This window comes from Ursus arctos, unplaced genomic scaffold (genome assembly GCF_023065955.2).
Source record: "Ursus arctos isolate Adak ecotype North America unplaced genomic scaffold, UrsArc2.0 scaffold_1, whole genome shotgun sequence".
Taxonomy (NCBI): Eukaryota; Metazoa; Chordata; class Mammalia; order Carnivora; family Ursidae; genus Ursus; species Ursus arctos.
Genome location: NW_026622763.1, coordinates 104,986,926 through 105,002,526, shown reverse-complemented (window position 1 = coordinate 105,002,526; position 15,601 = coordinate 104,986,926). Strand labels below are relative to the sequence as shown.

The window sequence follows — 15,601 nt, the reverse complement described above, 5'->3', positions numbered from 1 at the left end:
CAGCTCCTTTGGCTCCACTCCATCCTCAGGATGAATCCCAACACAGAAAGACCGGCCACGATGACCCCGGTCATCGGTGCTCTTTGGTAATTGCTAAAAAATGCAGTAAGGGTGTGGAGTATTTCCAAACGTCGGTCTTGTGTGGGCTTCTTCCCTAACTCTGGTCTTATCTGGACAGCCCTGGTACTATTTATACTTAACAAAATTTTCCTTGACTCATGGTTTTTACCCCGATACATTGAGCCTCACGCCCAGCAGCAATATCAACGTCATTTCAGGTTTAAGACACTAGTTGTATAAAATAAAAATGTCCGTGCACCACCCGAAATTCTCTCACTTTCCACTAGTGGCGAGGGTGCCACCCTGCACGCGATGCCGAACGAGGGTGAGGCCCGGGGGACAGGGGACATCAGCAGGATTTGGCAGCTGCTTTAACTGGGGAGGAAGGAGGTCAAAGCAGTAACCTCATGTTTTTAGACGCCCAAGGCACGCAAGCCTTTGATTTGCTATGCTCATCTCACTCGTCTTCCCGACAACCGGGAGCAGTAACACCACGACCCCTCTGTGGGCAGGTGCTGTTAGAACACCTGCTGCTGCTCAAGTTCGAGAAGTCGAGTCTTTGTTGTTTAACATTTTCTTTAAATTCAGGCTACTTAGCATACAGTGTATTATTAATTTCAGGGATAGATTTCAGTGATTCATCAGCTGCATACAACACCCAGTGCTCATGCCATCACACGCCCCCCCTTAATGCCCGTCACCCGGTGACCCCACCCCCACCCTCCTCCCCTCCAGCAGCCCTCAGTTTGTTTCCTATGGTGAAGAGTCTCTTATGGTTTGTCTCCCTCTCTGGTTTCATCTTATTTTATTTTTCCCTCCCTTCCCCTATGTTCATCTGTTTTGTTTCTTAAATTCCACATATGAGTGAGATCATATGGTATTTGTCTTTCTCTGACTGACTTATTTTGCTCAGCATAATACCCTCCAGTTCCAACCACACTGTTACAAATGGCAAGATCTCATTCTTTTTGATGGCTGAGTAATATTCCATTGTATATACACCACATCTTTCTCCATTCATCTGTCGAGGGACATCTGGGCTCTTTCCATAGTTTGGCTATTGTGGACATTGCTGCTCTAAACATTGGGGTGCAGGTGCCCTCAAATCACTGCAAGCCAGTGCAGAGCAATCACTATCAGACACATTCACTCCCTTATGTATTCATTCAACAACCACGGTGTCCGATGTGCAAGGCTACCGTGGAGATACAAAGATGGCACGTACCATCAACCTACAGCACATGGAGTGTGGTGGAAGTGGATGGGATGGGGACAGGGGCATAAGTTGAGTGCCTTGTGCAAATTAGACTGGTAGCAACAACATCCAAGGCCCGGCTAGGAACCGCACGCATCACACGGCAGGGTCACCGGCATGCCACGGATGCCACTGAACTCAGGTGTGTCTACAACAGGAGCTGCCCCTCGTTCACATGCTACCTTGTGCCACATTTCTTTTGGTCTTTACAGACACCCTCATAGCTTCATATTCTACACATCTGTCACCAGCCTCCAAGATCATTGTTTGCACCTTCGAACACATCAGGTCATGGGCCAGTTCGTGTTCTGCTGAAGTCCTCCCTCAGGCAACAGCTTCCCTCAGCCTGTGGAAGGCCTGGCTCCCTTCTCCTCAGAAATAACTGTCAGGAGAGAATAAGGGGAAAGACAGGAAGGTGAGAGACAGCAAAGCCCTCCTCCGCCATAACAGGAAGTCAGGGGCTCCTGTCGCAAACTCATACATCACAGAGTAGCAGTGCGACCACACAAGAAGCATATAACAACAGCAACACAGCTCGAAGAGCTCTCGGGAAGCTAGACCACCTCACACTCACCTCACACCCGCCTCACACCCGCCTCACACCCACCTCACACCTGCCTCTCGTGGGCTCTGTGCTCTTACGCCAGCAAGCCAGTCACTCCCACCTCAGGGACCTGGTGCTGTCCGTTCCCCTTGCCTGGAATGCTGGTCCCTGCAGGCCTTCCCCGAGACCCTTGTAGGGTCTCCAGCCTCACACCTGTGCCCACCCTCCTTTACCTACCTCCATCTGACTGGAGATGTGGGTGTCCCTGCCTCCCCACAGGGGACGTCAGGTCCCAGACGGCAGGGCTCCCCACTGTCTGCCCACTCTGAGAGCAGCACCTCCCCATAACCAGGCTCCACCAATTCATGAATTAAACTTATTCTTTTTTAAAAAGATTTTATTTATTTATTTATTTGACAGAGAGAGACAGCCAGCGAGAGAGGGAACACAAGCAGGGGCAGTGGGAGAGGAAGAAGCAGGCTTCCAGCAGAGGAGCCTGATGTGGGGCTCTACCCCAGGACTCTGGGATCACACCCTGAGCCGAAGGCAGACACCCAACGACTGAGCCACCCAGGCGCCCCTAAACTTATGAATAAATCAGATTTGCAGATAAATCTGAAACTATTCCACTCAATTTTAAAAGAATGAATGAATACAGAAATGAATGCCATTGGGCAATTTCTCTGAAAGGCAGAATTAGAGTTTTTTGTTATAATCCTTTCCATATTCTCCGACTTGGTCTAATACAATGTGAGTGTATTATTTTGATAAAAGCAAAAATTAACTTGGGGGGAAATCGGATGTTCCCGCGGGAAGCCAAGGCTTGCGACCTGCTGACCTGCTCGGGAAGTCTCTTGAGACTTTCCACACCGTTTGTGTAATATGTTTCCATTACGCTGTTTGTAGAATATCTGTTTCCATTAAGGCTAAAAAAAAATTTTTTTAAAAAACCCGAGCAGTGGTCACTTGGGAGCAGGAAGCGTGAAGGGCCATTTTCCTCACTGGGTTGTGGCGTTTCCTGTGTTATCTGCCAGGTCTCTGGTCATTTAAAGAAATTAAATGTCTTCATCTTAGAATTCTTTTCTCAAAAATCAAAGGTTTTCCTTTTCAAATAAGACATTAGCATTTTAATCACCCCCCTACGTGAGAAACTGCCCCGGCCAGCTTTTCACTCTCTGGGGATGAAAGCTCGTGGGGCAGTTGTTGTGCTTTGAGGGCCCTGAAAAGCTTCCTGCATTTGTAAATGTCCATGAAATTCTTGAAGGGATTGAGAGGTGCCCTGTGCAGAAGTGTCATGAGAAAAGCAAAATTTCCGCGCAAAACCAGGACCATTCAAAGGGCGGTAGAGGTGAACTCAGCAAAGGCCACTGAGCACCGCTTTATTCGTGAGACAGTTACAACTCCGGAATGAGAATTTGTTACGAGGTGCCACGGCTTTTACATGAATAATCGCCTGGTGTTCCTTCCTGTTCAATATTCTGCGTCCCTTTCTTTAGGAAATTCACCGCTTCCAGATTTAGCGAGTCTGTCTAGTGAGAAAGCAAAGTAGCTTCCTCGCCACAACAAAGCTGTTTTACTTTAAAATATCTTCATAAAAGCAGGTGAGCTTTGCTGTGGGAGATTAACGATCGTGTAAGGGGGGCATCTGTTAAACAAGAATTAGTGGTCAGTAGTACGTTTTAACAGGTTTAAACCCTTCATAGTATTTTCAAGGGGGAGAGCTTACAATTTCAAACACGTAAGAAAACAGCATCGTAGTATCCATACATTTTAAAGTTTTCCCCAGGGGCTCCTGGGTGGCTCAGTCGTTAAGCGTCTGCCTTTGGCTCAGGGCGTGATCCCGGTGTTCTGGGATCGAGCCCCACATCGAGCCCCACATCGAGCCCCACATTGAGCCCCACATCGGGCTCCTCCGCTGGGAGCCTGCTTCTTCCTCTCCCTCTCCCCCTGCTTGTGTTCCCTCTCTTTCTGGCTGTCTCTCTCTCTGTGTCAAATAAATAAATAAAATCTTTAAAAAAAAAAAAAAGGAAGTAGGAATTGTCAATCAGAAGGATGAAAACCATAAGATCCAACAGCCGATGAGCAGTAGGACGGCGGTTCCACCTGACCCCAACCATGGGCCGTGTCCCCAGGGCAGGCATCAGATGGCCAAGGCCCTTCGGCAATTTTTTTTTTGCCCATTGGCCAGCTTTGAGTCATGCATCAGAATCTCCTTGCTATGCTGTCCATCTCTCCAGGATCTGCGGCTTTTCCTGGGTCACACCGCATCTCGTCCCTTCTTTCGTCTCTGGTCTCTTTTGCTGACCTCAGACCCCTGGGACTGATTTGCAGATTTGACCCTCCCTTCTCATTTGTTTGCCCCAGTGTCTCTCCAGGCACCTTCTCCACACTCAGTCTTCATGGTTGACACCCCTTGCTCTTCACAGCCCCCAGAAGTATGTTTCTGTCTGTGACTGTGACTGTCCCTCCCTTCTCAGTTAGCTGCGTCAGGGGGACACACTCCTGGCCAGTCTCAGGATCCCCCTGCTATGCCTGTAAGGAAGGCCATGGTTGAGAAACCTCTGTCCATTCATTCACATGGTCACTGCCATCCAGCCCCGCACAGTCCCCCTTCTTCCCAAGTGGTAGCCATCAGTGGACAGTTGTGGGGGCGCCTCTGCCTGGTCCCCATAGCCCTCCGTTGCCTCCCCCAAGTTAAAGGGCATCATTGACCTAAGGATGAGCTCCCAATGAAGTAGCCGAGCTGGGTGGTGTTTGCAGGTGGAGTTCTGGAAAGTTTCCATCACATTCTGAACACAGATTCTGGGAAAAGAGCTCATTTCCCAGACTGTCGAGTCTCATTTTCCATAGGACACCACCCCACTTCCCACTGATCTGTACCTCGGCACACATTTGGAATTCCCCCTCTGAGAAATGAGTTTTAGTTCAATTTTTTCCAGTGATACAAAATTATCCTTATTTCCCCTAAGGGCACATTTCTCTAACCATCCTCTTCACTGCCAGGGCCAGGCAAAAGGGAAATGTTAAACATGTATGATTTCAAACACATCCAAAAAGGAATTTAAAATATATATATATACCAGGGGAAAGCCATGGGTGCTTGTATGTTCGAGCTTGTCTTTTAACAAGGGGCTGGGGTCAATCACTGGTGGGTTCAGCTAGCAATAAAGTCTTTCAGTGAATCTTTCAGTGAATCATCTGAACAATGAAAGTAATATAAAACATATTACAAAAATAGTCATCCCATATTTGTCTAATTATATAATCCCACAATTAATGTATTGTTTTTTACATGGTTATAGTCATTAGAATACTACCACTTGCATCACACTTTTTATTTTATGTTTTCACATTAGCAGTTTTCGTCTTCATTTTTTTAGATATTATACAAGCACATTTTTCCCCTTTGGGAAGTTGGGAGAAAAAAACACATGAGTCTCATCACTCTGCCATCACTAATCTCTTGATTATTTTATTCAAACTTGTATTCCACACAATAGAACAGAAAATTAGACCTGCGTTTTATATTGCAGTAACTGTTTTTGTTCATCTTCATGTTGAAAAAAAAGTTCATTTTCCTTTTCTTGATCCTCCCGGACCACAGACCTGTGGAAGAATAAAGACGAGTCGTGGAATTTCCCCCAGGACTATGACCTGGAACTGATCAAACAGGAGAAACGGAAGGAACTGGAGTCGGAGATCAGAGTGCAGGTAACACGGCACTTACACTGCACCAAGACAAGTCATCGGCGGCCGCCATTGGGCTTCCTCACAATTTCCCACCCATGGCCGACCCTGAGTTGAAGCCATTTTTGAACTTCACAAAGAAAACACAAGGCACAAAAAGTCACTCAAAAGTGGTGTGTTTTGTACTTGCCCAGGTGGATGAGCTCATGCGACAAGAGCTGAAAAATCTGAAACTGGCTGTGGACAGAGAAAAGGAGTATCCGGTCAAAGAAGCAAAGAAGAAAGGAGGTAAAAAGGTGAGTAGCAAACGAGCATGGGAGGGATGATGCGGATGCAAATTTGAGTCACGAGCAGGAACACCATCCAGGCGCCCGGTGCGGAGTCCGGGGTGCTCCCTGCACCCCAGCCAGGCCCAAGCTGCTGCGCAGGGAGACGCCTTCCTTGGGGGGATTTGCCTTGTTCCACCATGTAGCTCTCAGGGACGTGGGCTCATAAATGGGGTCCATTCAACAGTCTGAGAGTAACCTGCCCGCCCCCCACAGATGCGCGGAATTCCCGCTAGCCAAGCCAAGATAGGATGAGGACCATCAGGGGAGCCAGTGAGGCGCCTGGAATGCCTGCCCCTGTCTCCCTGTAGGAAGATCTGGAACGGCGGCCAGTGGCAATGAGCAAGTTCTTTGTGAGCAGGGGATCAGATGAGTTGAATTTTAAATTGCCAATCCATCTCACGGTGTTTGGGAGTAGCCAGTTAAATCCTCATATTCAAAGTTCATTTACTGGGCCCTGGGAGATAATAGAAAATATATATAGGTCTTTGCCTCCAGTTCCTGGCACAGAGCTCCTAAAACCCTTGTGAATCCTTAAGTCATGAGAGTACTTGGAGCACGTTTGTTCTAATGAGACAACTCTGGGTGGGATCCTGGATGGCCCTTGCCTAGGGGCCCGTCACCAGGAAGACCAAGCCATGATTACAAGCTTAGAATTTTCAGCCCTACCCCCCCCCCATCCTCTAGGAGGGGAGAAGGGCTTGAAAAGGAGTTAATAATTGATTGTGCCTGTGTGAAGAAGCCTCCGTGAAATCCCAAGAATGTCAGGAGGGTGAACACACACATGAACCAGGAGGGTGACCACCCCTGCTCCACAGGGACGGAAGCTTCTGTGCTCGGTACCCTCCCAGAACTCGCCCTAAGTACCACTTGGTCTGTCTGTTGGTCTGTACCCTTAACACATCCTTTAATAAACTGGAAAACGTGAAGTGTTTCCCTCAGTTCTGTGAACCACTATAACAAAGTAATTGAACGCAAGGAAGGGGTCATGGAACCTCAGATTTATAACCAGTAGGTTGGAAGCACAGGTGACAACACAGACTTGTGATTGGCGTCTGACACGGGGGGGTGGGGGAGCAGTCATGTGGGACAGAGCCCTCAACCTGTGGGATCTGATGCTATTTCTAAGTAGACAGTATCAGAATGGAGTCAAATTGCAGGACACCCAGGGCTGCTTGGTGTGGGAAACCCACACACACATCTGGTGTCAGAAGTGTTGTGTATGTGGTAGTCACATGGGAGCAAAGGAGACACACAGGAGGAAAGAATGGGCTTTTTTCTAACCTAGGCCCCTACTTCCACTTTCATTCCAGAGCCAGCCCAGCCACTGAGGCCAGAATCCTCCAGGGAGAGGCCAGACTCCCCCCCACCACCACCCCAACAGTGTCAGCAGGTGGATAAGCAACCTTTGCTCCTTTGATGGCTTTCTCAGGGTTCCATGGCTGATCAACCCTTCTTGCAATCCACGTACTCTCTTAGCACTTTTCATGCATCCAGCTGCAAAAGCGTCTAGTTCAGCCAGTCCCTTTAGGATGACACTGTCCCGATCCATTTTGTCTTGATTTTACAGCCTACAGTTTCATAGTTTAACTCTGACTTTTCTGTTCGACACCTGAATAGCCTTCATAGCCCTCCTTGAGGGTACACACCTGAAGCCTAACGAGGGTTGTCTGTAGTTATTCTCTCACCCGGGAGGGGGGGGGGAACGACTAATTGATGATGACATTGACTCTATTGATGTCCTGCACATCTGCATGAAAAAGCGATGTTTTTGATGATCAAACATGGAATTCAAGCCAAGCAAAGTGGGAAATGAAGGCAGGAAGTGGCTGTACCGCTCTGGCTGAAAATAGGCTTTCTCCTTTTATCCAGCAAGTTTCATTGTGCAGGCCCAACATCAGACTGGGCTTCCTCACCCTCTCACATGCCTGCCCCCTCTCATTCCTTGAAATCTGGTGTGTGCCCTTTCCATGTCATGACTCGTGATATGGCACAGGGAGGGGCTGCTGTGAATTTCCCTCTTGGAATTAATCTGGTTTAACATGCAGTGGGTGTGCTCAGGGTATCCCAATAGATTGATGGTAATTGTGTAACTACGGAGTTTTGAGTGCCCCAAATTCCAATCCAATGGCTTAGGTGTAAACTTTGGAGACATAAATTGGATGTGGTTTTAGTTTCGTTAGCTGAAACTTAATTAACTATACCAAATTCCATCCTCAGGAAGACCATTAGCAGCAGGGGAATAGTCAACTTCGTACATAGAAAAGAAGAAGAAAAAGGACTCAGAGGAATAGAGTTAGGCAGTATTAATCCGTCATCATTCAAAGAAAGTGACTTGATCAGAGACTATACAGCAGCCTGAATCTTCCTTTCAAAATATAAATCTGATCTTACCACTCCATGCTGAACCTGTTCGATGACATTTTAAGAATAAAGATGACAGTCTTCAGCCAGGCTTACAAGGCCATGTCTGACCTGGCCAGTGCCCTCTTCCCCAAGCTCTTCACCCACTCTCCCTTCCCAGCTGCACTTCAGCACCCCGACCTTCCTCTTTGTCTCCCAAACCCACTGTATGCCCTCCCACCACAGGGCCTTTGCACATGCTGTTCTCTCTCAAGAATTATCTTTACTCCCATGCCCCCAGTCCCTAGCCTTGTTAACTCCTACTCATCTCTTAGGTCTCAGTCCAAGCCTTTCTTCCTTAAGGAAGCATTCTGAGCCATCCATAGTAGGTCTGCTTTCTCTGCATACACTTGGTACTGTGTACTAGGTCTTCCTGGTGCTTTATCAGAGCTTTAATGTTATATTTACTAGTGAGATCATTTTGTTGGTATCTTCCTTCCCGAATCTACTGAAGGACTGTAAGTGCAGGAACTATATGATTGTCTTTTTGGCTTGTTCACCATTGTAACCTTTTCTGGCACAAGGCAAGTCCTCAATACATATTATCAAATAAATTAGTCAAAACTAGCTCCCATACAGATTGATCCCTATAAGCTAAATATGTGCCCCAAGATGTCAGCAGCAATCACAGCATCCAGCCACCTCCCTTGCTGATTCCATATTCACCAAGCAACCTCCTGATGAGTTATTATAGTTTCATGTTGATTTTTCTGTAAGATAGAAGTCTACAGGGTCTGATTCTCTTAGCAATTGTAGGTCTCATTCTAAATTCATCAACTTACATAACAGTCTGTCCCACCTTCTCCTGTTATTTGTAGATCCAAAATTAGGCTGCAGGGACAGACCATCTTTATTAATTTTTTTCATTCAATAAGTATTTATTGAGCACTATATGCCAGGTGTATTTCAAGGCCTTCAGAGTACAGAAGAGAACAAGACAGACAAAGCTTCTGTACTGGCAAAAGCAAGTTCCCACATCTGTAGGACCGGATCACTCTGGATGTGCTGTTTCCCCGTGATGACATCACTGGGTGAGGTCCTACCTCTCAGAAGCCCTTTGTTTCCTAAGTTCCTCTCCTGTTGTAATCACAGAAATTTTAAGGATATAGGAGTGTCTGGAGAAGCTAAGAAGCTCCATGAGGATAAAATCCTTGGCTGACTCTATTTTTTGCATTCCCCAGAGTGCTAGCATATATAAGTAGGAGAGCGAGGAATGCCATATTTAAAAATAAATTGAGAATCTACTTTTGAAAGAAACAAATGAACATTCTACAACTGAAAATGGCAGTAGCAGAAATTAAGAACTCCTTGAACTGGTTTAACAATAGCATGGACATAGCAGAAGACAGTTAGAGCTTAAAGACCAGCCAGTAGGAAATCTAAACCGAAGCATAAAAAGAAGAAGAATATAAAGAACAGAATGGAGAACAAGAGACATTTGAGACATGGTCAATAGTTGCACTATGTGTGTAGTTGGAATCCCCCCAAAAAAGAAGGAGAATGGGAAAGAAGCAATATATGAAAAAGTAATGTCCATGAATTTTCCCAATCAGATGAAAGACATGAAGCCACAAATTCAGAAGCCTTAGTGAGGTCTGAGTAGGATGAACACAAAGAAAATCACATCTCAACACATCATAGTCAGAATGTTAAAAGTCAAAGATAAAAGGCAAAATCTTACTAGGCTTTAAAAAAATTTTTTTTCCTTCAAGGAAACAAAAATAAGAATAAGAATTACTGCTGACTTTCTCAAGAGAAACTATGGCGCCAAAAGGCAATGCACGGCGTCTTTAGAGATTGGAAAGAATTAACTGCCAACCTTGAACTCCAGACCCAGTGAAAATATCCTTCAAAATGGAATGAAATAGAGAGGTTCCCAGACAAACAAAATCTGAGAGAACTTAGCAGCAGCAGATCCACAATATGAAAATACTAAAAGGATATGTTTCGGGCTAAAGGCAGTTGATCCCAAGTAAAAACAAAGAAGTGTAAGACAGAATGATCAGCTATTGAAAATATAAAAGACAACTTTAGAATATTCTGTTTTTTAAGGCAACAGTAATGACAAAGTCTTAGGTATTTATAACATGTAGAAATAAAATATATGACAATAGCAACCGATAAGGTAGGTAAGGGTAAGTGGACTTGTAAGGTTATTGTGTTGTTCTGGACACCATAAAGTGCTAGCTTAAGGTAATAAGTTAGTAATATATTTTGTAATTCTTTAAATGATACTAAAATGGGTAACAAAAAGTAATAGTGAACATAAAGTGAGAAAATAAAAAATACTTGATTAGAAAGAATACAGGAAAGGAAAAGGAAAAAGAACAGATTACACAATTAGAAAACAAATATGGAGATGATAGAATTAAACTTAACTATCGGTAGAGGGGTAGAGGCATAGATCCAAAGAAGAGAGCGCACAACCGTGAAATAGGCCAACACGAATATTCCTGACTGATTTTTGACAAAGGTACAAAAATTCAAGGAAGAATAACCTTTACAGTACATGGTGCTGGAACAATTAGATATCCACAGACAGAAAAATGAACCTTTACTTAAGTCTCATACATTGTACAAGAATGAATTCAAACTGGATCACGCACTTAAAAGGAAAATGTGCAACTATAAAATTGTTATTAAAATACAGGAGACCATCTTTGGGATCTAAGGCTAGGCAGAGTTCTTAGAGTACACATCAAAAGCAGAATTCATAAAAGGAAATTTGGACTTGATCAAAATTAGAAACTTCTCCTCCAGGGAGGATTCTACTGAGAACATGAGAAGACAAACTACAGACTAGGAGAAAATATTTGCAAACCACATATCTGAGGAAGAGCTAGTAACATAAAGCATACAAAGAACTCTCAAAACTCAGCAGTTAAAAAACAATCCATTAGAAAATGGGCAAAAGACCCAAGGAGGCATTTCGCTGGTGTGGCTGTACAGAGGGCAAATGAGCCCAGGAAGAGATGCCACTAGCCATGAGGGAGATGCAAATTAAAGTCACAGTGAGAAATCACCCCACACTCATTAGGGTGGCAACACCAATGGCCGGAGAGGGTGGGAAGAAACTAGATCACTCGTACGTTACTGGTGGGAATGTGGAATGGTATTGGCACTCTGAAAAGCAGCTTGGCACTTTCTTTGCAAACCAACTATGCAACTACTATCCACCCCAGCAATTGTACTCACGGGCATTTATCCCAGAGAAAGAAAGACTCACACGCACGCGTTTACACACACACACACACAGCCCTTAATTCATAATAACTCAAAACTGAATTCATGGCACCTTGATTCATAATAACTCAAAACTGAATTCATGGCACCTTCATTCATAATAACTCAAAGCTGAAAACAACAATAAAAAAGAACAGCCACTAATACATACAATGACCTGGCCAAATTTCCTGAGAATGATAACGAGTGAAAAGCAAAAAGATGCATACTCTGTGATTTTGTGGATACAACTTTCTCAAAAGGACAAAATTACAAAAACGGAAGACAGATTTGTGGTTTCCAGGGGTTAAAGGTGGGGTGCCCGTGGGAGGGAAGTGAGTGGGTCAGGAAAGGGCTATAGAGCAGTACTCCATCTATAACGGCGTGCCTAAGAGAACTCTCTCTGAGGTTCTGCCGCTGTAGAGCAGTACCTGAGGGATCCTGGCGGAGACAGAAATGTTCTGTATCTTGACTGTGCCAGCGTCAATACCAGTGTCTTGGTTGTGACCTTGTAAGATAGTTCTGTAAGATGTTACCATTGAGAGAAACCTGGTAAAAGTTACTCAGGATCTCTCTATTATTTCTTATGATTGTATGTGAATCTACCATTTTCTCAAAATAAAAATTTAATGTGTAAAAACCTGAAAATCATGAAGTATCGCTATGAGCAACCACATAAGTGAATCTTGCAATCATCATATCAGCTGAAAGAACCGGATACAGGGAGTTTCCATTGCACAGTTCCGTGTACAGCAACAGCAGTGTGAAGTCACGGTTAGGTCAGGGGAGTGGCTACCCGCAGACTGGAAAGCAGCATGAGCGATAGGTCATGTTGTAGATGTTGAACCGGCCAGTGTTTATATGGTTATATGTAGAAATTAAATGCGAAAGTCAATCAGCCTGGACATGGGTGTACTCACTGAGCATAAATTATACAGCAATAAAAATAATGAATGAATAAGGACGTGGACGTGGAGGAATGAAAGATGCTGAGACAGTAAGAAAGTACCGGATAGTCAGTCTGTGTGGTGGGGAGCATGGGGGGCCCGAGGAAGTCTGAGAAAGAAGACGAGCCAGGAAAGGAAGAGGGCCAGGCTGGGAGAACTCCATCCGCCATGCGGGTGAACTTTAACTTCATCCTGTGGGCAATGGGGAGGTACCAGTGGATGCTTTGAACAGAGGAGTGACACGATCAGCACTGTTTTGAAAGATCGTATTCCCAGCACTTCCCTCCAGCTGTCACAGTGATCAGAATGCAGAGCCCTCTAGGATCCAGATCCGGGGCCAGATGCTAACAGGGCATGAGATTCGGTGTCATAGACCAGCACAACTCGATGGCCTGGGCACGCAGCGCTCTCGGCCTTTGTAGATGAGAGCCCCCAAGAAGAGAGCCAGAATGCTCGGTGCCTGTTGGCAGTCAGGCCCTGTGCAGGCTTCGCAGGGGCGACCTCACTGTCTACCCACCCAGGGACATGCCCACATAAGCAACCTGCGATTTCCCAGGCCAAGCCCTCCGTCCAGGAAAATGTGGCAACCACACGTCTATTGTGCCACAATAGACGTTCCCATCCCGTTCCCTGCCACCACTACCAAAAAGAGCTGCCCTACCAAAGTTCTAGAGCTAATTTGCTCACTTGTTTTTATTAAATTGTTGGCTATTTCTGTTTTTTCCAGAAAAAGAAAGGGAAGAAAGGCAGAAAAGGGAAAAGAGGGAAGAAGGACAAAGATCTGACAGCTGACAGGTGAGGTGTGCTCTACCCTTGTACTGCCCATTGAGGGACCCCCTCCCCACTCCCGAGCAGAGGGTAGGTCACAACAAAAGTCCGTGGCCCCAGCCGGGAAAGGCACCCCTCTCTGCCCACCATACCTCCTCCACCCTGGAAGTGCTGGGGCCACTCTGCAGTCCCGTATAGAGTGGCCTCCTAGCCTGCAAAGATGTACACCGAAGGATGGATGCCAGAGGGCCTCTGAGATCGTGCAACTTTTTTAAGTTTTAAAATTTATAGGGTTCTTTTTTTTTAAGATTTTATTTATTTATTTGAGAGAAAGAGAGGGAGTGCAAAAGCACAGGGAGGGGCAGAGGGGGAGAGAGAGACTCCCGAGCAGACTCCATGCCAAGAGAGGAGCCTAACCCGGGGCTCGATCCCATGACCCCGAGATCATGACCTGAGCAGAAATCAAGAGTTGGATGCTTAACTGACTGTGCCACCCAGGCACCCCAAAATTTGGGGGGTTAAGAAATTGTTCAAGAAATGGCATCCTGATCCAACTTTTGAGGGAGTACTGACACTCCTCAAGGACAGAGACTGTTCCCAGTTTCTGCCCCATCCTGGGCCCGGCCCACTGAGGCACTTCACAAATGCTCGTTGAAGGGAAGGATGGAGTTTTGCCTCATCGAGGGGTGTTTCCATTGCCTTGAGCTCCACTGGCCAAATTTGATACTCTTGAGTCATTTTAAGTGCTCATTTTTTAAGCTGAAATGGCCCTTCAGTGCTTTGACATTGGAAATAAATAGGACCTAGGTTTTCAGATATTTTCAAGGAATGTAGTGGAATCTAAAAAACAGGCGCAGGAAACAAGCTAGTGGTCACCAGCTGGGGGAGGCCTGGGGGACAGGTGAAAGAGGGGAAGGGGATCAAGAGGTACAAACGTCTTATAAAATAAGTAGGTCATGAGGATGTAATATACAGCATAGGGAATATAGTCAATAATATTGTAATAACTTTGTATTGTGCCAGTCTAATAACTAGACTTACGGGGATCAGTTTGTAACGTATAAAAATATTGAATCACTACGATACACTTCTGAAACCAATAGGATATTGAATGTCAATTATACTGCAGTTAAATAAGTAAGCAAAAATAAAATAAGATGCAGTCCCTCACAAGTGAATGTCAGAAATCATTCTGAAGGTCTACTGTTCTTCCCATGGATTTTGTTAATGGATACCACGGATTGCTCCCCTGTGTGGGAGAGTTTCCTAGTCATCCCCTGGCTACCAGGGATACATTCCCAGACTCTGCTTGAGAGCAGATCCACGAGGAAGGAAGCCAGCTTAGAACCATCCAGAAGGAAATAGGAGATAAGAGTGCTCCAGGGCTAGTGCATGTGCCTGGAGCCTGGCAGGCAGCCTCTGGAGAGACAGCCAGAAGGGCATGTGGGCTTTGGCTCTAGAGAGGAAAGGCTCCTACAGGGCACCTGTAGGGGCAGCTCTCCTCACTTGAGGCTCCATCATTTGGGGACAGGTTCGAGGTTAAGACGCTGTGGCTGACTGCTGCCTAAGAGTGGCTTGGTCAGCATCCTGAAAGTCAGGTGCCCAGTTTCTGGGGCACCGATCCCTCCAGGCACCAACACTGATGGCTCCTGGGGACCCAAGGGGCATCACGGTGCCTTCTCTAGACGGGGGTTCAGCCCACGCATGCACATAGTGCCACAGGCCACAGGTGTCTTTTAGTAGCTTGTAAAACCCACTTTTCTCCTTTGCTCTTACATTAGTCCCAAAACCAAGTACAGTCTTGCAGGTGAAGAAGTTTATGCAAAGTGCCTTATCCAGACACAAACCAGAGCTAAAATCAAATCTACCAATATGACCCAATCACGAAATTAAAATCATTCATTCACCTTCTCATGCCTGTAAGGATGGGTTTGCCAAGTAAAATGCAGCTTAAACAAGGTAGACCACACACACGGGGCTGGTGAACAGAGCCATTAGACACTGAGTATGTTCTCGCCCGGGCCTCTGCACAGACGGACCGTCGTAAGTGAGCCGCGGGCGATTCTATAGCAGAACGAGGAGAGACCAGGATTATTTTCTTCACTTTTATGCCCAAAAGCACAGAAACAGCTGGCTGTCTCATTCCTGGAAGACTTTTCATTTCAATTTTGGAGACCCTATGTCTCTAGACTAGGGCTCATGCCTAGTAAGACAACGTCGTTTGTCTCATCAAGTTAACATCAACCTGACACCAGTACTTCTATCACATGAAGGTAGTTTGAAAGTTGAAAATGTTTGATTCCTTAACAGAAGCTCGTTTCACTGGAAAGATCCAAATATAGGCTTGTGTTCCAGGCTTCTTAATATATTTTGTTTTGATTGTTTTAGA

At 45.6% G+C, this 15,601-nt stretch overlaps 1 protein-coding gene across 1 annotated transcript in view; it reads left to right on the top strand.

The window, feature by feature from the left end:
- Positions 1–15,601, top strand: part of IQCA1 (IQ motif containing with AAA domain 1) — a 146,454-nt gene that overhangs the window by 82,686 nt on the left and 48,167 nt on the right. Inside the window, exons 10-12 of the mRNA XM_026491627.4 lie at positions 5,464–5,570; positions 5,741–5,842; positions 13,172–13,239. Of these exons, the coding sequence (XP_026347412.2) occupies positions 5,464–5,570; positions 5,741–5,842; positions 13,172–13,239 (277 nt within the window). The remainder of the gene's footprint in view (positions 1–5,463; positions 5,571–5,740; positions 5,843–13,171; positions 13,240–15,601) is intronic.